This window comes from Ovis aries, chromosome 20, assembly GCF_016772045.2.
Source record: "Ovis aries strain OAR_USU_Benz2616 breed Rambouillet chromosome 20, ARS-UI_Ramb_v3.0, whole genome shotgun sequence".
Classification (NCBI taxonomy): Eukaryota; Metazoa; Chordata; class Mammalia; order Artiodactyla; family Bovidae; genus Ovis; species Ovis aries.
The window spans coordinates 49,886,603-49,910,437 of NC_056073.1; the positions used below are offsets into that span (position 1 = coordinate 49,886,603).

A 23,835-nucleotide genomic window follows, 5' to 3' on the forward strand; every position below is an offset into this window, starting at 1 on the left:
GGTTTCCGGCCTGGAGAATCCCACGGACTCGGGGTCTCAGAGACTCAGACGTGACCGAGCCACGCTCGCTGTCACTTACCGTCCTCCCGGTTGATCTTGTCTGTGACCAGCTCTGGCTTCAAGGAGGGGTGGCCGGTGGGCCTCCCTGGGCCCCCGAGAAGGACCCCCGGCTCCGTGCTCTGCTATCATTGTCTTCAGAGTCTTTACAGCTTTTGAGCAGAGGGTCCTGCATTCTCATCTTGCACCAGCCCTGCAGATTACGGAGCCAGTCCTGCCATGGACTACAGAATTTTTTATGGAGAAAAATAGTCTTTTTTCAGATGCTGAGTACCAGGCAAAGCAAATCCTGAGAAATGGAAGATCTTCTCAATCCAGTCTTTTCACATTAAAATATATAGACATTTTGGTTGGGATATTTCTATAGTTGGCTTTTCAACTCCACACAGCATGTGTTTCCATGAGAGAAAGAAGTAGCCCAGTTCAGTTCATTTCAGTCGCTCAGTCGTGTCTGACTCTTTGCAAGGCCATGGACTGCAGCACGCCAGGCCTCCCTGTCCATCACCAACTCCCAGAGCTTACTTAAACTCACGTCCATCGAGTCAGTGATGCCATCTAAGCATCTCATCTTCTTCTGTCCTTTCCCCTCCTGCCTTCAATCTTTCCCAGAATCAGTCTTTTCCAGTGAGTCAGCTCTTTGCATCAGGTGGCCAAAGTATTGGAGTTTCAGCTTCAGCATCAGTCCTTCCAGTGAACATTCAGGACTGATTTCCTTTAGGATGGACTGGTTACATCTCCTTACAGTCCAAGGGACTCTCAAGAGTCTTTTCCACCACCACAGTTCAAAAGCATCACTATTCGGTGCTCAGCTTTCTTTATGTCCAGCTCTCCCATCCATATGTGACCACCGGAAAAACGAGGTAGCCCCGTGTGACAGTCAATTTTGTGTGGCGCCTTGACTGGCTCAGAGGACCAGTCAATTGGTCTAACACCCATCGAGATGTTGCCGTGAAGGTAGTTTTTACAGGAGATGAGGATTAAATGAGTCGACCCTCCGTAAGGCAGACTGGCCGCCAGCACGTGGGGGGGCCTGGTCTAGTCAGCTGACAGTGACTGAGGTCCCCTAAGGAGGAGGCGCTTTCCTCCAGAGGCCTGTGGACTCAGCTGCACAGAGCGCTTCCCTTCCCCTACCTCCTGCAGCAGGCACAGGCTCCCCTCCCTTCCTCTCTCTGTGTTCAAACCTCAGAAACCGCCGGAAAGTGGTGGCTGTCTGCTTTAGGGCCTGCCTGCACTGCCCAGCCCTGTAGTCCCACTCCTCACTCTCAGCCTCCCGGAAGGAGGGCCTGACGGTCCTGGCAGCCCGCTCTGCCTGTACTTGCAACATTCCTTGGCTATCTGAGGTCACAGGTGCAGGTGGCATGTCCCGCCCTCCTGGGAAGGAATAGTTATCCTCCTCTTCCGAGCCAGCGTCCTCGGGTCAGTGTCCCTCTGGCCTTTGGCTCACCCTCAGTGCTCCTTGGGCTTCCCGGGTGAGGAATCTGCCTGCCAATACAGCAGATGAAGGGTGATCCCTGGGTCGGGAAGGTCCCCTGGAGGAGGAAATGGCCACCCCTCCAGGATTCTTGCTGGGAAACCCCGTGGAGAGAGGAGCCTGGTGGGCTACAGTCCCCAGGGCCTCAGAGTTGGACACAAATTAGCGACTGAGCAAAGCAAGTGAAATAAACCCTCGAGCAGCAGAGCTGGTGGTGGACACGGTCACGACCCCATCCTTGTCTTATGCACCGAGCCCTGCTTTTGTCCAGAGGTGTCCCCAGAGGCACAGACGGCCTTTCCCAGCTTGATGGAGCAGTCTCAAAACTGCAGAATCACGTATGGATGTGAGAGTTGGATCATAAAAAAGACAGCGTCAGAGAATTGATGCTTCTGAACTGTGGGGTTGGAGAAGACTCAACAGTCCCTTCGACTGCAAAGAGATCAAACCAGTCAGTCCTAAAGGAAATCAGCCCTGAATATTGGAAGGACTGATGTTGAAGCTGAAGCTCCAATACTTTGGCAACCTGATGCAAAAACCTGACTCATTGGACAAGACGCTGATGCTGGGAAACATTGAGGGTAGGAGGAGAATGGGGTGACAGAGGATGAGATGGTTGCATGGCATCACCGACTCGATGAGTTTGACCAGGCTCCGGGAGTTCATGATGGACAGGGAGGCCTGGCGTGCTGTACTCCATGGGGTCACAAAGACTTGGACGTGACTGAGCGGCTGAACTGAACTGAACTGAACAAGGGATTTCTTTTGTTAAGGAAACCTTCAAACAAAAAATGAAGGTAAAACTTCTGGCAAACCAATTCAGGACATGGGGACTTAAATGTGGCTCTTCTTCGCCGAGAACCACACTGTTTTTCTGCGGAACTGTTTTGGATGGTGGTGCAGACAGCAACCTGAAGGTGGGCCAGCAGCAGTCGGGAGTTCTCGGCTGTTCTCGGCTCAGACTCACCCAATTCCTCAGCCACATCTCCCCTGGCTTAGAGCTGGGTCACGCCTGCCCTGCCCCCGGTGTGCGGCTCTGAGGCTCTGAGAGCTGAGTGTGCGTGGTTCCGGCTCAGAGACGCGTTGGCGGCTGGTGCCCAGGGAACAGGGCTCTCGCCCACCAGGGCCTGTTGCCCAGAGTCACCGGTTATGAGCCCGGGCAGCCAGGACTGGCTGAGTAAACAGGTGAGTAAACAGGTGTCTTGTTTTCCGATAACCAATCACCACAAACTCAGGGTGAATGTGTCCTGGAACCTCGCCATACGCAGGACATTAACATACGCTCTATATCATGTATGTAATTCACATGTAATGTGATCAACAACAGCACTCAGCGCCAGGGTATGTGCACGTTCGCCTGAGATGCATCCAGGGATCCCAACTGGGCTTCCCCGGGGTCCTGGTTCTGCTCATGGAGCAGGTAATCTCTGGCCGGGGTGGGGGTTGGGGTGGTGGGGGATACAGGAATCACCTAAACTCTCATCGTGACAAAGTCTCCGCTGGGTCTGGAAAATTCTGTGAAATTGCTGGTGAAGCATTTTCACGTTCGTTTCTATATATGCCCTTCCCTGTATTCCCCAGGCCAGATTAGATTCAGCCCAAAGAGACTTTTCCTGTCTTCCTCCAGTTATCATGGTTTCTGCCCTCCTGGGCTGAATGAGTCTGTGACATCATTATCAGCTGGTGGGCACTGTCCCCCTTGAAGACAGGTGGCACGCCCGGAGGCATTTCTATTGTCCTAATGGAGGGAGGCGCAGCTGGCCTCTAGTGGAGGGGCACAGGAGCTACGTCAGGAATGGTCATCTGACCCCACTTGTCAGCGGTGCTGCCTGTGAGCAATGCTGGCTGGACACGTAATCGGGCCCATTTCACGTCAGAACCCACCCCATCTCCAGCACAGCAATGTGTCTGGAGGTTTCCCTTTGGGGGCCTAGTGGGTGATGTGCAAAGTCAGTTGTGGTATTTCCCGTCAACAGTGGTGGAGACAGATGTGTACCAAGCTTCCCATCACTTCTCACTGAAGTTAACAAATGTGACACGCAGTGTCTTCTGCCCACCAACTCTGTGGAGCTAATAGGTGTAACTGCTGTCAGGAAGTCAGGTTCAGACATGCATGGAAAGGAAATACGAGCAATGCTCGCACATGTCTTAAACGCGGGCTGAGAGATACACGTCTGAAACTCTGATTTTGAATTTTAATATTGCTTCTGAATTATGTCTGCCTCCCTTCTTGTTTGTGAGGCCCCCCTCCTTTGAGTCACTTCCATACACCCACCCCTTGTACCCCAGCCTGTGCGTTCTGCCGACTCCCTGTTCCCGCTGTCCTGTAGGGGGACCACCCTGGGTCCTCCCTTCCCAGCTCTCCGTTCCTGGGCAGGTCACCGCCATCCTCGCCGCCCCACCCAGGACCTCTTACCCCTTTCTGAGGCACACTGCGATTGCTTCAGTTCTGAGTCTCAGGGAATTTTACCCCTATCATTTGACTTCTTCTTGAGTGTCTCTTTAGGTCCAACCTGGTCCTCCCCTCTGTGTCATAAATCCACATTAGGACGGAACAGGGCTTTTAGAGAGAAACCTCTTTGTGAAACTGAAGCTTTCAATCTGTGTAGTTTTCATAAAATTCCTTCGTCTGGAAAAAACCCTCCGTACAGCCAAACTTGAAGTCCCGCTTTCTGCCATGTGACACGCAGGGTGGCGGTGGGGTGAGATTAGTGAGCGGGAGGAGGGGTCCCGGCTCTCTGACTGGGCTGCAGAGCAAGGGCACCTCTGTGACTCACACATCCTTCATCTCAGCTCCTGGGGCCATTTCGGGGGCTTGACCTCACTGGGGGTGGTGCTGGGTCAGCCTCGTGATCCAGGAATCTCCTGGTTAATCAACGTTCATTTTTAACCATCAGCCTGCTCTGTCTTTCCGTGTTGCCGAACACTGGGACACCTTCCTGGGCTCGGGGCTCCTCCTCCCGGCCACCTCCTGTTTCTTTATAGAAGCTAAAACACTTGAGGCCCGGGCTGCAGGGAGCAGGGGAGCCGACTGCCCAGCACTTCCTGTGCGGAACCCGGAACCACCGGGCGCCCTTCTCTGGGTTCCGTGTGCTGGGTGCAGGCCCTTCCCGATCTGGCCTGGATTTCAAGGCCCCTTCCTGCCACTGTCTTCTCCTCAATCCGCTCCGGGACACATCCCCCCGCCTCCCACCACCACCTCCTGGGATCACCCAGGTCATTTTCAGAGGACCTGTTCTCTGATATCACCAGTAAGACCTGGATCTAAAATGCTGTTTCCCTCTGCGTCTGTCTGAAGAGCTTTAACATTTGTTACAAAGGAGACAACAATATACAAAGCAGAAAAGAGAATCTCTTTAACAAGTTGTGCTGCGAAACCGGGCAAACCACTTGTAAAAGAAAGAAACAAGAACACTCTCTATCACCATACACTCAATAAGCTCAAAATGGATTAAAGATCTAAATGTAAGACCAGAAACTGTAAAACTCCTAGAGGAAAACATAGGCAAACTCTCTGACATAAATCACAGCAGGATCCTCTATGACCCACCTCCCAGAGTAACGGAAATAAAAGCAAAAATAAACAAACGGGACCTAATTAAACTTAAAAGCTTTTGCACAACGAAGGAAACTATAAGCAAGGTGAAAAGACAGAAGGGGAGAAAATAATGGCAAGCGAAGCAACTGACAAAGAATTCATCTCAAAAATATACAAGCAGCTCCTGCAGCTCAATACCAGAAAAATAAACAACCCAATCAAAACATGGGCCAAAGAACTAAACAGACATTTCTCCAAAGAGGACGTACAGATGGCTGCTCGAGCTTCTAGAGAAGATGGGGAAACATGCACGCCAGGCTGCTCCATGTCAGTGCATGGCAAACCCACCACAGTATGGTTCAGTAATTAGCCTCCAATCTAAATAAATACGCAAATTTAAAAAATATTTGTGTGTAATCACATCCCCCAGGAAGCCTCACCATCCCATTAGATATGTGTCCAGACACTACGGTTGATGGTAGAGACACAAAACCAACTCAAGGAGAATGAGGCTGTCCTAAGGCCGCTCACCTAGTGGGGAACATGGAAGCTCCTGCATAAAGTACGTGTGGAGTACAGCGTCTGCCGGGGACTTTCTTGGGGAATTTGTGTGTGGCTGCCACCATCTAGATGTTTTCTCAAAACATCTAGGAAATACCTCTGAGCACTTCTGGTGTTCTCATCACATGTGAAACACATCAGCACATATGTTCTCAGCCAGGTGCCCAGCACCCAGCCCAGTGCCAAGCTCATAGGAGAGGCTGAAACGTCCCTGCTATTTGAGTTGACAATCTTCATTATGGAGGGATGGAGCACTCATGGGGGAAACCAGTTTAGAGGGAGAAAGGCCTTCAAAGTTAAGGAAGAAACAAGTTTAGAGGGAGAAAGGCCTTCAAAGTTCCAGAAACCTTTGCAGAACAGGGCCATGCTCAGCATTGCTCTTTGTAGGCTGCTGAGAAATGGCGTCTGAGTGCCTGCAGGCAGAGCTGCAGGCACGGTCTTTTGCTAACAATACCCGCACAGGGCTCACTGGGCTGAGAGTTAGGAGGCCAAAAGGGACTGACGTGGTGGTGGTGGGAGATGGTGCTCTGCCGGGTGACCCAGACCTGCTGGAGTGCGCTTGCCAGGACCAACTCTTTCTTCTCTAGAGCTGAAAGACAGATCATGAAATAAAGACTTTTAAAAACACAGAAACCTCGTCCCGACTGGACAATGTTGGAACACTTCCGAAAATGCTTCCTTCTAGCGGCCTGGTTTTCCTTTTTTTTGGCAGGATCCTTCAGATTCAACCAGATAGGAAAATATTTTTCAGATACAATGCTACTTTCTTAAAAATAATCACATATGGAAAATTAAGACGGATAAGATAGCTTTTCAAAATCTCTTGATTTTTAAATGACTGTTAAAAGGATTTGACATCCCCTATATATTGTTTTGGGAGTTCTCTGGTAGCTCAGATGGTAAAGAATCTGCCTGTAATGCTGGAGACCCAGTTTCGATCCCTGGGTCGGGAAGATCCCCTGGAGAAGGGAACGATCACCACTCCAGTATTCCTGCCTGGAGGATCCCATGGACAGAGGAGCCTGGTGGGATTAAGTCCATGTAGCTATTGTTGGGAGAAGAGGGAGGAAAAAATGAAAAGCTTTTTTCTCATTTCGAGCTCAGTTTTTTCATCCTTGGTTAAAGCCATCTCCTACCACGGGGATACAAGCCAGACGGAGGGAGGTCCCTCCGTCCCTTGGCACACAGGGGTGGCCCGCGTCCACGGTAGAGGAGAGAGCCCTCTTGTCAGGAGCGTGAAGGCCCAGAGCTGAGGATGAGCGGGCAGAGGCCCTGGCTCCGTGCACAGCGGGGGTGAGTGTCCTGCTGGCTCCCAGTGAAACGCCCTCAGCCAGGCCTGCAACGCCTGGGCCTGAAGCGGCGTCTCTGAGAGCAGGCAGAGGGCAGCACGCCTCCCGGTGGGCCTGTGGGCCTCCTGCCTCTCCTCCTGGGGACAGAGGCGTTCCCGGGCGTCTGCCCTGACGGCTGCGAACATCACAGGAGCCTGGGGCCGGCACTGCGTCCAGGCAGCCGCTCCTGGATCAGGGCTCACCTGGACTCCCCATGGAAAGAGAGGCCAGCAGCAGGACGAGGCCCCCCGCCTCCTGTCCTTCCTTTGGACACATCGAACAAGGCCTGGCTCCAGATGGCTGGACGCTAACTCCTGGGCAGGCGGACAGCTGGAGCTGCGAGCCTCTCTGGGAAGAAGCACCCCATTCAGGGGACTGGGGGACCCCGACACCCTTCTCTTCCACTTCAGCGTGCTGAGCCGAGACGTCTGGCTCTGCTCTCACACAACACCTTCTGGCTCGGAGGGTTGTGTACGACACAAACAAGTAAGCACAGTAAATCCAGCCACTGGCTAGGAGCCAATTGAAATGAAAAACCATATTAAACGAGTTTAGGGCAAATCGCTCTTTTAAAATCTCTGCTTGCCCTGGGGGTTTCTGTCTCACCCTTGTGTTCGTAGGGCAGGAACACCCGAGACTCTGGGATGGGTCCTGCAGTGTTTCTGCAGAGAAAACAGTCTGTGGATCGTCTTGAAGCAGAGCCCACCACGCACGTGCTCTGAGCTGGGGTGAGAGCTGGGGCGAGGGGTGCTAAGACAGGTGTGCGGGACAGACGAGGTCTTCTGGATTTAGGATCTGACCGGTTTTCCAGGTGGAAAAGCCACTCACATGTGAGAGGTTGTGAGCTGGGACAAATCCGGAACCTGAAGTCACGTTCAGGAGGTGAGGGAGCAGGGAGCCGACTGCCCAGCACTTCCTGTGCGGAACCCGGAACCACCGGGCGCCCTTCTCTGGGTTCCGTGTGCTGGGTACAGGCCCTTCCCGATCTGGCCTGGCTCCGATTTCAAGGCTCCTTCCTGCCACTGTCTTCTCCTCAATCCCCTCCAGGACACAGTCCCCGCCCCCCACCGCCACTCCCAGGATTCCCAGGTTATTCTCAGAGGACCTATTCTCTGACATACCCAAGAAGACCGGGATCTAAAATGCTGTTTCCCTCTGCGTCTGGCTGAAGAGCTATAACATTTGTGCATAATCGCATCCCCCATGAAGTCTCACCTTCCCTTTAGAGATCTTTCCAGACACTGTGGTTGATGGTACGGACACAAAATCAAGTCAAGGAGAATGAGGCTGTCCTAAGGCCAGTCACCTAGTGGGGAAGAAAATGGCAACCCACTCCAGTATTCTTGCCTGGAGAATCCCAGGGACAGCGGAGCCTGGTAAGCTGCCGTCTACGAGGTCGCAGAGTCGGACACGACTGAAGCGACTTAGCAGCGGCAGCACGGCTGGTCACCTAGCGGGAACCATACAGAACACAGAAGCTCCTCCATAAAGTCCGTCCAGAGGGAAGTGTCTGCCGGGGACTTTCTTGTGGAATTTGTGCGTGGCTACCACCATCTAGACGTTTTCTCATAACATCTAGGAGGTACCTCTGAGCACTTCTGGTGTTCTCATCACCTGTGAGGCACCTCAGGTCGGAGGTCGTGTCCTCAGCCAGGTGCCCAGCGCCCAGCCCAGTGCCACACTCGTGGGAGAGGCTGAGACGTCCCTGCTATTTGAGTTGACAATCTTCATTATGCAAGGATGGAGCACTCCTGGAGGAAACCAGTTTAGAGGGAGAAGGTCTTCAAAGTTAAGGAAGGAAATAGTTTACAGAAAGGTTTTCCAAAGTTATGGAAGAAACAAGTTTAGAGGGAGAAAGGCCTTCAAAGTTCCGGAAAGCTTTGCAGAACAGGGCCATGCTCAGCATTGCTCTTTGTAGGCTGCTGAGAAATGGCATCTGAGTGCCTGCAGGCAGAGCTGCAGGCACGGTCTTTTGCTAACAATACCCGGACAGGGCTCACTGGGCTGAGAGTTAGGAGGCCAAAAGGGACTAACCTTGGTGGTGGTGGGAGATGGTGCTCTGCCGGGTGACCCAGACCTGCTGGGTGCGCTTGCCAGGACCAACTCGGTTTCTTCTCTAGAGCTGAAAGGCAGATCACAAATTAAAGACTTTGAAAAACCTCCACATCCTGGAGGCCTGGGTCCTCCCACCCTGACCCCCACTTCCCCCCCACCGACCCTTACCCACCCCGCGACCCCCACTCCGACTCCCACACCCCACCCCCCTGACCCCCAACCCCACCCCCACCTTCCGCATCCTGAGGCCAGAATGGAGTTCCCAGGGCGTGGGCGGAACCTCAAGTTGTGGGCGGGGCGGGGTTGGAGGCGGCCCTGCGGTTCAGGTTCTGTTCGCAGGGCCTCCTGGGCCAGAGGCCACTCCCTGCTGGGAGCTGTCAGCATCTGGAGCTGAGGAGGCAGGTGAGCCCCTCCCGCGCGAGAGAGAGCTGAAGGGGAGCGCCAGCGGGGGACGGGCTCAGGGCGCCTCTAGAAGGTGGGGATCCAGAACCCGCTGCGCTGCCACCTGGAGGCAGAAGGGTGACTGCCTGGTTGAAGGATGGGGAGCTGGGTAAGCGGAGCTTTCAGAGGTCCGAGCGCCTCGGAGGGGCTGAAGGGGCTCTCAGGTCTGGCAGGAGGATGAGCCGTGTCGGCCAGGTGCGTTTGAGCCCCAGGGCTGGGCCAGGCAAGAGCCCGGGAGCAGGGTCAGGACCGCCTCCGCCTGCCGCAGTGGAGGGAGGTGGGGAGTGGGGACACTCTGTTCTCAGGCTCCGAGGGGCAGCAGGGAGAATGCGGGCCAGAATAGACGTGGGGTCAGGGCCAGCCTGACTGGAGAGCTTTAAGGGGACAGGAGGCAAGGCTTGGTGGTGGCTGTGGGGGGCTGGATTGGGCCGGGAGGACACAGGGCCCCCTCAGGGCCTGAGGCCAGCCGTGGTGTGAGTGAGGGTCTCATTACCAAGGAAAGACGGCCACAGGTGGGTTGGGGGCTGATGGCCGTGCCATGTCCGGTCCATGTCTGGTTTCAGGAGGGCCGGGGCCACCCCACCGGCCTGTCTGACCCCCTCTGACCTCCCCTGCCTCTCCCACGGCCTCAGTGCTCGCCCTGGCTGCACCCCGTCACCCTGACGGTCCTCTCCTGAACACCTGTCTTTAGTCCTTTCCTCTCCTGTGTCCCTCGGGACCTGGTTTCCAACGTCAGGCTCGGTGTCCGCTGATGGCTGTTGAGGGAAGGAAGGAGGGAGCCTTCAAATCCTGTTTCTGTTAAAAATTGAACTGAAAATTTTAAAGAAAAGCACAGGGCTTGGGCCCCACGTCCCGTGTCCGAGGGTCCCTGAGGGCTGGGGAGCGGAGGGCAGGCGCCCTGAGCTGGGCCGGGGTTCAGGGGCACTTGCTGACCATCAGGACCCGAGGCCCGGCTGGCACGGAGCAGCCGCTCTAGGTGGAAATTCCTCGCCTCACGGCCCATTTCCTCCCGGATTCCAGCCTGTCTGGCTCCAGTTCAGCTTCTCAAACATTTCTCAGCTATCAGCTGGGAAATGGGGAGACCTGGTCTGCTTCATAACTGAACATCTCCCAGGGGTTCCTCAGGAGTATGTGCAAGGATACACGGGGCCTTGTGGGGAGCCGGCAGAGGGCCGACAAGGCTCTCACGTGGGGTCTCTCCCCTCCTCCCCTCTGGCCCTGTCCTCCCCCTTCTCAGATGGGAAAGGACTGGACTTCACCGCTCCCAGGAGCCCAGCAGTGTGTGTGTGTGGGGGGGGGGTAGGCGCCCCCGTCAGCCATTGCTGTCCATTCCCCGAGGCTCTCAGCCTCTTGATCTGCTGCCAGGACCGCACGCAGTTAGTGACCTTAACCTTGGACTTTCTATTAGGACGGAAAGCACCCATACACGGATCTTGCTCCGTAGACTATTTTACGCTCCACCCTGAAAGGACAGTGTCCTGCGTCAGGTGGACGGCACTCAGAGTTACTGAGGGCCTCTCTCTCCGCTCTCAGACTCCAGACCTGGCCTCATGGATGCACTCTGTGAAGCAAATGGCACCTTCGCCCTCCGCCTTTTTAAGGCCCTGTGTGAAGATCACCCTTCAAGAAACGTGATTTTTTCTCCCGTGAGCCTCTCCTCGGTCCTGGCCATGGTCCTCCTGGGAGCCAAAGGGGATACCGCTGCCCAGGTGGCCCAGGTGAGCTGGGAACGCGGACTCTTTCCCGTGTCCTGTCCGCTCGCCCGGCTGCAGACTGCCTTCTCCAGGCCTGCCCGTGGGAGGGTAGAGTGGACGGGAGTGCAGACGCTGCTGCCTCCGGAGGGGCTGGGGATGCCCAGACGCAGAGGACGGAGCTGAGGTCTCCTTCACCAATGTTTTCCTTGGGTAATCCTTCTCCAGTTAATAGCCTGGATGTGACTATCAAAATTTTGTCTTAATACTTCATGATAACGATTGCTTGAGATCTCAGCAGCTGAGCTCTGTCTCAGTTTGAGAGTACTGATTTTGTACTAAAACATACAGCTGTTCATTGGTGAGAAGGGTAGGTTAATAGGTACTTCAAGTCAATGATATACCACCGTGCTTTCCAGCTGAGTCAGGGGATAAGCGGAAATGTGCAAAGAAGGTGCAAAGGCGTGGGCTTTTTACCTGTAGAAATGCTTAGGGGGGAGTTAGCCTAGATGAATAGCTACTCAGGAGCATCCACTCCCCCGCCCCCGTCATCTCGCCTCTCTCTAGTGTGTACTAAGTGCACACGTAAGAGTAGTGTCCTTTTAGGAATATTTTGTGAAGTATTTGAGAAAAAATGTTGGTCACAAAACTTTCAGAAATTGAAGGGCAATATCGATCATTTTAAATTACTTATCTCGATAGGTGCTTTCCTTAAACACAGAGACGGACTTTCACCAGGATTTCCAGCAGCTACTTGCTGAGCTGAACAAGCCTGACACTCAGTACTTGCTCAGGATGGCCAACAGGGTCTTTGGGGAGAAGACGTGTGAATTTCTCTCTGTAAGTTCAATCAACAGAACAGTACAGGTTGTGCTCAAAATGTAGAGTGTGAGAGAGAGACCCCAGAGAACTGATACTTATGAACATGATTTTTAAAACTTGTAATTCTCTAACTGTACTTTGAATTAGTTGAAATTTGACTATTTCTAAATGCATTGATCCATTATGATTATTCATAGCTGAGTTCTTACCTGTTTATAAACGCTGATCTTTTCATATCTAGCAGACTAGGATGATCACCTTTAAGGGATTAATGGTTACTTTAATGTAATATATATACCGTTCAGAATTTTGGAAACTCACTGACCACTCCCCTCTCCAAAGGCCTTTAAGGAGTCGTGTCTCCGCTTCTACTGTGCTGAGCTGGAGCAGCTCTCCTTTGCCGAAGCTGCAGAGCCATCCAGGAAGCAGATCAACGCTTGGATCTCAAAGAAGACTGAAGGTCAGTGCTCCTCGGCGGCGCCCGCGCTTCCACTCCCCCTGCTCCTCCCGTCCCTGGTCTTTCTGATGATCAGCGCTGTGTTGCCTGGGCCCTGTGGACTATCTGAATGTTAGTGGATTTGCAGAGGTTCTGATCAGATGCTGGGGTTTTCAGCAGCAGAGACTTCACTGTGTCCATTCTCCCTGGAGCAGAGTGACCAGCAGGAGCAGACGCTCCCAGGCCGGGTTTGCAGGTTAACACCTCACAGAGAAGCATCGTCTCCCTCGGGCGTGTGTTCGCACGTTGCTGCATGCCCCACCTCTGTGGGAAGGAGCCTGGGGCCGCCTCTGAACAGCCTCTGGGGCCGCCTCTGAACAGCCTCTGGGGCCCTCCATCACACCAGACCGACCCCCTCCTGCTCCTTCCTTGTCTCCTGCCTCCACTCCTGTCCCCAGATGTGATGAACCTAGTCCTGCAACAGGCCTGCTGCAGACCCTGTCTCGGGCTGATGGTCCTGCAGACTGAAGTCACCGCACGGGGGCGGGTTGAGCCTCAGTCGCTTCTGTTGCGCACGCTCTCCTGCTGCGGCCGTGGCCCCGATTGCCACGTGACGTTGGGCCCACGCAGGCCCCTCTGTACCAATTAAAACACGTGGTTCCACTGAGAGCAACGCTGTTCCCGCTGGTATGTGAACCAGCAGAGAGCAGGGGGTTGTCTTTCCTTCAAGACTTAGTCATCCTTGCCCTGTTTCTCCCCTGCCCTCTGGAGGCGTGAATTAGCAGGGGTGCTCTTAGTTCACTGAAAAGGCTTGACTTGATCTCCAGGGGAGAAAGGAGTACCTTTCACGTGCTCCCTGACCTTCTCTGAGAATGTCTGGAGGATCAAATCGTGAAACCTTTGCTAGAGGCTTCCAGAAGTTTGTCCTTGTGCTGATGGTGTGCCCTCTGAGCCATTCATTGTGGCCTCCTGTGACAAGCCTCCGTGCAGTCCTGGAAGGCCGGCTCTGCATGTGGCTTCTCCAGCCATAGCCTCTCCAGCCCACCCCTTGTTTCCTGTCTGTCTCCACCCACCTGGAGCAGGCTTATCCTTGCGTGATGAAGTGGTCCACGCCACCCACTTTGCAGAGGTCCTGAAGCACCGTGATCATAAACACCATCCATGTGAGTGGGTCCCGTGTAGAACACCCAGACTGGGCAAACCTGAAACGAGGACTTTGGTTCTAGACTACTAATCGGGATTCTCCAATGAGCCTCATCAAGTGTTCGGTTTTTGTTTGTTTGTTTGTTTTTTAATCATGCTTTGTATTCTCTACTTCTCCCTAAGGTAAGATTCCAGAGTTGTTGCCTCCGAACTCTATTAATGCAGAGACCAAGCTGGTTCTGGTCAACGCTGTCTACTTCAGAGGGAGGTGGAGTGAGGAATTCGACAAGGCGTACACCAAGGAGATGCCTTTTCGAATAAACCAGGTAGGGGAAGCTTCTGAACATCCTGAGAATTTGGTGAAAAAATTGAAAAATTTAACTTTTTAAGAGCATAAGTCATTGGTTAATAATAAGTTAAACGTCACACATTTCTGAATGAAGTTTTAAACTCGGTGGGGAAGAATTGAAGGGGTGAAAAACACTTGTTGCCTTGAGCCTTTTACTTTTTTCACTGTTCCTAGTGCCGTGACAATCTCTCATTAAGTCGTTGCTGGATGAGTGTGGCCATCCTACATTCAGCCTGAAAGCTTAAGTTTTCCTTTTAAGTCCAAATTACTCAGATAGAAAGCAAAAAATGAAGACGAAATCCAAATTTTAAACCCCCACAGGTGTTAGGAAAGTGTGATCATTACTGTGATGGGGGTGGGGGGTGGTGGGGGGTTCTGCAGAGAGAAAGAATAAGAAAATGTATTTGTTTAATCAATTATTTTAAAAGTGAGAATAAATACAGATTTGATTTGCTATTAATTAATCATCAGAAATTCAGTAATCATAGTTTTCTAAAAATAAAACTTACACAGACCTTAGTCTTGATATTTAGGTATAATTTCAATTGAGACAGGCATGAATATAGTTTGTTAACCACTCCCCCACAGCCAGCTCATAAAAATACCATTTTAATGCAATTCAGAAGTTTATAAGAGTAAAACCCTTTTCTTTGAATACAGTAAATAATCAGCTTTCTAGTTGCAGCGTGGGAGGGGAGCCCAGCTAGCCATCCACAGCTGGCATGGAGTTTAGAAATTTGTTTTAATCTTTTTAATAGATGACCTGTGTCAACTTGTAAAACTGAATTTAGTAAGGGTAGCATTTCAGTCCACTTCTGTGTACATATAGCACTTCTGTATTTTAAAAAGTTATTTCCTCCAATTAAAGTTTCAGAATTGGTACAGTTGGGTTTAAATGCATGAAGACCCATATAGTTCTTTTGTTTTTGTTTTTTTTTTTTTTACCGTGCAGCACAGCATGTGGGATCTTAGCTTCCTGAGCAGGAATTAAACCTGCCACCCCTGCAGTCTAACCTCTGGGCCCCGGAGAACCTCCCTTGCGGCTCCTTGCACTTCTTGTCACGCTGTTTTTCGAGCCTGTCTACCTTTCTGGACTGCACTGCTATGAAACTCTAAGGTTTCATAAAATATTTTTCTAATTTAATAGCAGTGATTTTCATCAGATTCTATTGTTTCGTTAGATATGTTTACCGGGCACCTTTTAGCTCTGGAAATCTGACTTCCTCTCGGAGCGCAGCAGAGCACCATGTTTATTTTGCTGAATGAGCCGTCTTTCCCAGGCCAGCACCGGTGTGCTGACCCAGGTGCCTTGTGACGGGAACAGGGAGAAGCTGCTGGACAGTTTGTAGCACTAACCAGGGCACGGATGCCGTTTCCATCGGGGGTTCTGCACACCCCTCCATCCACCGCCTCTCCCGGAGATGCTGCCGCCTCCTCCGATGATCTGTGTCTGATTCCGGGTCATCCGTTTACTCCCGCAGAAGGAGCAGAGGCCGGTGCCGATGATGTTTCAGGACAGGGAGTTCAGACTCGCCCGCATAAAGGAGGTGCAGGCCCAGGTGCTGGAGCTGCCATACGCGGGCGAGGAGCTGAGCATGCTGGTGCTGCTCCCGGACGACCACGTGCCTCTGAGCTCGGTGAGTGTCCTGCGCGCCCTTCCTGCCGGGCTGGCCCTCGAGCCCCTCCTCCCGCTCTGGGGCGCACTAGCTCGGGTACCAGAGCACGAGATGGCACACTTGTCTGCCAGGTGACTCAGGCGGGAGTGGGGGTGGGCGGGGGCGGCGGTGATGCTGTCCCTCCGGGAAAGGAGGCTCAGGGCTGTCTGATGCTGCTGAGTCCCGAAGTAAAATTCTGGCCTTTCAGGTGGAGAAACATCTCACTTGGGAGAAGTTCCTCGCCTGGACCCAGCCTGACTCCATGAAGAAGACCCAGGTGGCTGTCTTCCTCCCGAAATTTAAGCTGGAGGAGACCTACAACATGCTGTTGGCGCTCCCAGGCCTGGGGGTGGTTGAGGCCTTCCAGCCGGACCGGGCTGACTTCTCAGGCATGTCGCCTGGCAGAGGCCTGTGTCTGTCCGCCTTCGCCCACAAGAGCGTGGTGGAGGTGAACGAGGAGGGCACGGAGGCCGCGGCCGCCTCGGCTGTGATCGAGGTTGACTGCGGCATGGACCAGCCCCGGTTCTGTGCCGACCACCCCTTCCTGTTCTTCATCAGACACAACGGCTCCCGCAGCACGCTCTTCTGCGGCAGGTTCTCCTCCCCATAGGGGTGCGCGCGCCGCGCCTGCCCGCCCTGCCCTCCCTGTGTCCCCAGGGCCTGGGCAGCTCCCAGCCTGCACACCCGTGCTTCTCCCCCAGGCTGACCCCCGAGCAGAGACTGAGGGCCAGGAGACCTCAGGGAGACGCGGCCTGAATCCCGCAGGATGGCAGGCAAAGTGCTCCGCGGGCCGCAGGCTCACGTCCCACTCGCTCCCGCGCGCGTTTCTTTCCGGTTGCACTGTGTTCTCTTCCGGGTCACCTGCTTGCCTGAGGCTGTCTCGGTATCCGTCCAGGCCACTAGCCGTCCCTACCGTTTGATACACTTCTTGGTGCTTGAGCTTTTAGGAATGTTCCATAATGCATATTTATTTTTTTGGCTGTGTAGCACATGGGATGTCAGTTTCCCGACGATGGATGGAGCCCATGGCCCCTGCGGCGGAAGCTTGGCTTCCCTTCCGTTGACCTGCCTGGGAATTCCCTCTTTAATGCACATCTTATCTTTCTTTGACTTTCACTGGTCAGCATGAATATTGCCAACCCTGCATCAGGCCCTGGGGAAGGAAGCCGGGGGTGTGGACCTCTGACTGCGGCCCCAGTGGTAGAGGCAGGCAGCTCTGAGGACCACGAGGCTGGACTGGGTCCTGCCTCTAGGTGACCATGTGGCCACTGGAGGGGTCACACGGTTCCTCGTGTTACTCTGTTTCTCCACTTCCAGCTCTAACGGGGAAAATCACATTCAACCCTTAAAGCTCATTTCCAGTGTCGTCTTCTCTGAGAGTTGTTTCCTTTCCTGCATAACCAGAGGTACGCCTTTGTACCCACTCTGCCCCCCGGGAGGTGGTGCGTCTCTGACAGTAGCTCTTTGTATATTGCCTGTCTGTGTTTTCCGGCCTTAAGGCCCTTGGGGATGGGGCTGTGTCTTACGCATCAGGGTGTCACTTACAGTGCGTGGATAAGCAATTAGATGATGAGCTCTGTGACTTTAGAAAAAAAAAAGATTAGAAACCAGTTTTTCTAATTGATAAATAATAAAAACAATTATTAAAAAAACAATTTATTGAGGTGAAATTTATAAAACCTAAAATTGCCATTTAAAGTGAATGACACACTGGTGTTTAGTCTGTTAACACTGTTGTTCAACCACCACATTGATCTAGCTCCAAATATTTTTCATCACCCTGTATCCACTAAGCAGTTACTACCCATTCCCTGCTTCTCCCAACCAGTGGCAGCCACCAGCCTGCTTTCCATCTCCGTGGACTTTCCTGTGCTGGCAATTCCCAGTAAGCTTAGTCACGCGTGACCTCTTTTGTGTCTGGCCCCTTTCATCCCACATAATGCGTATTGAAAAGCAGGGGCATCACTTTGCCAACAAAGGTCCTTATAGTCAAATCTATGGTTTTTCCGGTAGTCATGGACAGATGTGAGAGTTTGGACCATAAAGACTGGGTGCCAAAGAATTGATGCTTTTGAACTATGATGTTGGAGAAGACTCTTGAGAGTCCCTTGGACTTCAAGGAGATCAAAACAGTCCATCCTAAAGAAAACCAATCCTGAATATTCATTAGAGGGACTGATGTTGAAGCTGAAGCTCTAATACTTTGGCTACCTAATGTAAAGAGCTGACTCATTGGTAAAGACCCTGATGCTGGGTAAGATTGAGGGCAGGAGGAGAAGGGGATGACAGAGGATGAGACGGCTGGATGGCATCACCGACTTGATGGACGTGAGTTTGAGCAAGCTCCAGGAGATGGTGAAGGACAGGGAAGCCCGGCATGCTGCAGTCCATGGGGTCGCAGAGTCAGACATGACTGAGGGATTGAACAACAACACAATGTGTTCAAGATTCATCCATGTTATAGCAGATGTCAGCAGTTCATCCTTTTTTGTGATTGAATAATATTCCGTCGTATGCAAAGAGCACATGTTGTCTGTCCAACCATCCACTGATGGACATTGGGTAAGTTTCCGCTCTTGGCTCACTGTGAGCAATCCTGCTGTGAACATGCATATACATGTATTTATTTGAGTATTTGCCTTTCATCCTTTTGGGTACATTACTAGGAGAAGTTGCTGGATCGAATGGTGATTTCACGTTTAACTCTTTGAGGAGCTACCAGCATGCTTTCCACAGTGGCTGCTCTCCACTCACCTTGCATGAGGGTTCCAGGTTCTTCATAGTCTTACCAATGTCTGTTATTTCCTTTCTTTTAAAAGTATTAAAAGAAAGTAGGTAAGAAGTGATACCTCACTGTAGTTTTCATTTCCATTTCCCTAACATCTAATACGGAGAAGGCTATGGCACCCCACTCCAGTACTCTTGCCTGGAAAATCCCATGGGCTGAGGAGCCTGGTAGGCTGCGGTCCATGGGGTTGCTAAGAGTCGGACACAACTGAGCAACTTCACTTTCACTTTTCACTTTCATGCATTGGAGGAGGAAATGGCAACTCACTCCAGTGTTCTTGCCTGGAGAATCCCAGGGACGGGGGAGCCTGGTGGGCTGCCATCTATGGGATCGCACAGAGTCGGACACGACTGAAGCGACTTGGCAGCAGCAGCAGCAGCAGCAGTAGCAGCGTCTAATAATGTTGCGTGTCTTTTCACGTGCTTACTGGCCATGTGTGTGTGTCTTCTTTGGAGAAAAGTGTGTTCGAGTCCTTTGTTCATTTTTTCATTGGGCTGTTGGTCTTTTTGTTGTCGAGTGGTAAGAGTTCTTTCTGCATTCTGGATGTTAGGCCTTTATCAGCTCTGTGATTTTTCTCTCGCATTCTTTAGGTTATATCTTCCCTTTCTTGATAATGTCCCTCGATCCACAGAAGTTTTAATTCAATGAAGTTGAGTTCGTCTATTTTTTCCCTTTTGTTGCTTATATTTTTGGTGTCACAGCTAAGAATCTATTGCCCTATCCAAAGTCACCAAGATTTACAGCTGTGTTTTTTTCTAAAACTTTTATGGTTTTAAGTTTTTTATTTAGATTGTTAATCTATTTGATACCTGTGATATGAGGTAGGGGCCCAACTTAATATTTTTGCATATTTCTTTGTGGTGTTTTATTGAGGAGTAATATTTTCCCTGTAATAAAATTTAGCCTTTCCCTTAGTGATTTCTACCCTGCTTTCTGCTTTCAGTATTGGAATTACCCTCCCACTGAGAAACCAGCTAGTCACCTATTTTTCTTCTATATTTATACTTTTTAAACCAATTAACTGTTTAATCTGTCACTATTTCTTGTGTTGTTGACATTCAGGAGCAAATATGACTTGGGTTATTTATAAATAGCCAAGTTCTCAACATTATTTGTGAAACAATCTGCTTTCCCCCAGCCATCTATTGTTTTCATCTTTATGCTTCCGTGTTGTTGCCTGAAAAAACAGCAACCTAAAAAACTGAGCTATGTTTTATCTGGTGGAAATTCTTAGGACTTGGGCCCCTGAGGCAGCACCTCGAGTGACCCTGAGGAGGCGGAGGTCAGAGCCAGGCTGTATAGAAGCTTTGCAACAAAGGGCCGGCAGTCTTCAATGTCAAAAGTTTTCTTGTAAATTAAAGGAAACCAGATAATCCAGGTTAAGGGATTTCAACTTAGTGCTTTTCCATGTATAGAAAGATGCAAGAGCCTGGCTCGCTGACACCGCTCCTGCGCCGCGTGCCTCAGCTCTCTGGGACCAGGATCCTGTGTTTCCACATCCTGAGTCGTTCAGGGCTCACCGTGGGGAGTGGCTGCGGTCTGCTGGCTGCTAATGGCAGGTATTCTTTCCTTCCTGAGCTCCCGTGGGGCTCACCAGGTGACGCTGGAGGCCCGCAGTCACTGATGACAGGCATCCTTGTTTACTGACGCGGCAGCAAACATTTTGTTTCTTGGTTGAAACACCAACATAACAGTCACTGAAGACTCAAATCATATAAATATTCACCTATATTTTTCTTTAGCATTTTTGTCATTTTATTCTTTGTTATTAATTCGCTTTGGAATTTATTTCAAAGTAACGTGAGAAACCGATTTGTAAAAAACTTTATTCTTGATTGAAGGATAATTGCTTTACAAAATTGTTTATGAAGAAACCAAATTTTTAAGGTAATAAATTTTTTGTGTTTATTAAAAACAGTGAGGATATTAGTTAATTCAGTTTTCTCGAATAAAGACATGATAAAGTGAAAGTGAAAGTCGTTCAGTTGTGTCCGACTCTTTGCGACCCCATGGACTGTCCAATCCATGGGATTCTCCAGGCCAGAAGACTGGAGTGGGTGGCCTTTCCCTTCTCCAGGGGATCTTCCCAACCCGGGGATGGAACCCAGGTCTCCTGAATTGCAGGCGGATTCTTTACCAGCTGAGCCACCAGGGGAGGCCAGGATGTGATGGGATTTCCCCCAAAGGCCCTGCGTGACCAGCAGGGAGCCCAGGAGGCGCTTGAATTGTCCTTTTACTAATTCACCCTGACAGCTCACACAGGCATGTGGCCACAATGCTTTCCTGACGGCTTGTCCTCACGGCACTCCTGCGGGCTCGCGGTCAGGAGTTGCTGATGAGGAATAAAGGTGTTAGGTTCTTGTCAAAACCAGTCGTAGGCTGTTGTCGGTAACGCAGCAATTCAGTCTGGCAGATCGGTGGCCCTGCGGCCTTCCTTCTGACGTGTAACTACGAGGGGAAGGGGCTGCTGCAAGCGCAAGCAAAGGATCAGTTCAGTTCCGCCCCTCAGTCGTGTCCGACTCTTCGTGCCCCCATGGACCGCAGCACACCAGGCCTCCCTGTCCATCACCAACTCCCGGAGTCCACCCAAACCCATGTCCATTGAGTCAGTGATGCCATCCAGCCATCTCATCCTCTGTCGTCCCCTTCTCCTCCTGCACTCAATCTTTCCCAGCATCAGGGTCTTTTCCAATGAGTCAGCTCTTTGCATGAGGTGGCCAAAGTATTGGAGTTTCAGCTTCAACATCTGTCCTTCCAAAGAACACCCAGGACTGATCTTTAGGATGGACTGGTTGGATCTCCTTGCAGTCCAAGGGACTCTCAAGAGTCTTCTCCAACACCACAGTTCAAAAGCATCAATTCTTCCACGCTCAGCTTTCTTTATAGTCCACCTCTCACATCCATACGCGACCACCGGGAAAAGTAAAGGCTAATAGGTGCTGAATGCAGCTGTTGCAGGGGCGGGGGTGTGCAGAGAAGCAAACTTAGTTAAGACTCGCAGTTAGGAGCAGATAAAGCAAAAAAAAACCCCACAAAACCTAGGAATGTTCAGGCCTGCTCCTTCTTCTCTTCATCTTTCCTGTTCTTCCTTTTCTCTGAGACAGTAGGTAGGTGTACAGACACTTGAGAGATTCTTTCTCATACCAACCAGTCACCAGCGGGGTGTCCAGAATTCCGTTCAACATGTACTCACTGCTCCCAGTTAGTGCTTCCTTACAAGTGAAGGGCTCAGGAGGGGCCTCCAGTGCCAGCCGGGAGGCCAGGGCACTGCATTCTTACCAGCTTACTGCAGCTTCAGCCTTCCCACAGCCCACCCCTTCCTGCTTTGATAAGTGGCAAGGATGACTCAGGAAGGCACTTTCCATACCAGCATGGTTGCCCTGAGGAACAGAGCTGCCGAGGCCGGTGTGGGGCGGGCCGCCCGGTTTCCAGGCCGTCCCTCGGCACCACCCTCCGTGCGTTCACCCACCTGGGAGTTCCCCCGGCCCCTCATTTAGGGGGTTCCTGTGAGCCTGACGGCGTCATCATCAGCCACGTGTTTGGCTCAGGCTCCAGCCCCTCTCCCTTCCAAGAAGGTCGGGGGTGGAGCTGAAGATTCCAACTCTCGGATCACCTGGGTTTAGGAGCTCCGTGCCAGGAACTGGGGACAAGGACCAAGTGTGCGCTTTATTATATCCCAACCTCAGTGAAAACCACCTCTTCAGGAGCCTGGAAAAGGACGGGGTGACTAGTGACGGGTCAGGTGCCAATCGAGCACCATGCAGGATGTCCCACTGTGAAGGACCGTGAGCCCCGCCTCCCAGCAGAAGGGGCCAAAGGGCCCCAGCGGCGCCCCAGTACCAGGCACAGGGCGGCCTCCACCCTCTTCACAGCGTGGTCCTGCCTGGACCACAATCTGCTGAGAGGCTGACTGGCTCGTCAGCGTGACTTTTAGGTTATTCACATCTCAGAAAAAGTTGTCGACTCTCTAGGGACTGAAAGTGAAAGTGGCTCAGTCCTGTCCAACTCCTTTGAATTCTCCAGGCCAGAATACTGGAGTGGATAGACCTTCCCTTCTCCACAGGATCTTCCCAACCCCGGGAAGAACCAGGTCTCTTGCATTGCAGGCAGATTCTTTACCAGCTGAGCTATCAGGGAGGCCCATCCTCTAGGGATTAGAAAGTGAAAGTGAAGTTGCTCAGTTGCGTCCGACTCTTTGTGACCCGGTGGACTGTAGCCTACCAGGCTCCTCCGTCCATGAGATTCTCCAGGCAAGAATACTGGAGTGGGTTGCCATTTCCTTCTCCAGGGGATCTTCCCCACCCAGGGATCAAACCCAGGTCTCCCGCATTGCAGGCAGACACTTTAACTTCTCAGCCACCAGGGAAGCCCAAGGGATTAGAAGGATTGTTTTAATACTGTTCTTTCCCTTAGGCCTTTAGAGTCTTGCCTTTAGCTGTTTTATCAGAAACAGAGGCATCCAAGCAACACATACATGCCTGGGAGGCAGAAAGGGCTAAGCGGAGAGATTTAATTTTTCTGTTGTTATTAGGCGTTCCATGAATATTTCTGCCACACATAAAGCGGTGAGATTACTACCTAAGGGAAAGTGTTCTATTTTTAATTATTCCGGAAGACATAAATAGGAGTTTTACAGCAATAACTCAGCAAATGAGTTTCCGTTCAGTAATGAGCAAAGCAGCGACATGCCTCATTGTTCAGTGATGTGCTCACAAGTCCCAAAATCTGCCCAGTAGTTGAAGTATTTCCTCCTTTTTTTAATTGGAGTGTTGATTCCCAATACTGTGTTAGTTGCTTGTGTATAGCAAAGCGATTCAGTTACACACATATATACTCTTTTTCATCACAGGTTATTACAAGACGTTGAATATGGTTCCTTGTGCTACACAGTAGCACACTGTTATTTATCTAGTTGATAGATAGTGGTGTATATATATATATGTAGTGTGTTTATTAAGACATCCCTGGTGGCTCAGGCGGTAAACATCTGCCTACAATGCAGTTCAATCCCTGGGTCGGGAAGATCTCCTGGAGAAGGAAATGGAAACCCACTCCAGTATTCTTGCCTGGGAAATTCCAAGGACAGAGGAGCCTGGTGGGCTACAGTCCGTGGGGTCACAGAGTCGGACACGACTGAGCGACTTCACTCAGTGTATTTGTTATCCCTTTTTTTTTAAGCTTAGTTTAACAAATACACTGAATGTTGACTTCTGACCCAGATGCTGAGATATAAAAATGAGAAGAAAAAAAAGAGAGAGAGTATGATCGTTGACTCCTGCAGTGCAGGAGACTCAGGAGTCACTGGTTTGACCCTTGGGTCAGGAAGATCCGCTGGAAAAGGAAATGGTGACCCACGCCATTACTCTTACCTGGAAAATGCCCATGGACAGAGGAGCCTGGTGGGTGGTCCGTGGGGTTGCAAAGAGTCAGGCATGACTGAGGCAGCTGAGCACGAACACGTGTGCACACCCACACACGACTGTTGGCGGATGTCACGGGC

The 23,835-nt window shown here is 51.5% G+C and overlaps 1 protein-coding gene across 5 annotated transcripts in view; it reads left to right on the forward strand.

Annotated features, from left to right (window-relative positions):
* Window positions 1–20,305, forward strand: part of LOC101123244 (serpin B9) — a 36,631-nt gene extending 16,326 nt beyond the window's left edge. The window contains exons 1-7 of one of the 5 annotated variants that reach the window (XM_027958715.3): window positions 9,342–9,560; window positions 10,985–11,169; window positions 11,845–11,982; window positions 12,307–12,424; window positions 13,727–13,869; window positions 15,374–15,529; window positions 15,756–20,305. In XM_027958715.3, coding sequence (XP_027814516.2) covers window positions 11,002–11,169; window positions 11,845–11,982; window positions 12,307–12,424; window positions 13,727–13,869; window positions 15,374–15,529; window positions 15,756–16,157 — 1,125 coding nt within the window. In that variant the 5' untranslated portion in view covers window positions 9,342–9,560; window positions 10,985–11,001 and the 3' untranslated portion in view covers window positions 16,158–20,305. Of the gene's footprint in view, window positions 1–9,341; window positions 9,647–10,984; window positions 11,170–11,844; window positions 11,983–12,306; window positions 12,425–13,726; window positions 13,870–15,373; window positions 15,530–15,755 lie in introns of those variants that run through there. The other 4 variants (XM_027958714.3, XM_012101374.5, XM_027958716.3 and 1 more) reach the window with 4 other exon arrangements.
* Window positions 20,306–23,835: the final 3,530 nt, after the last annotated feature.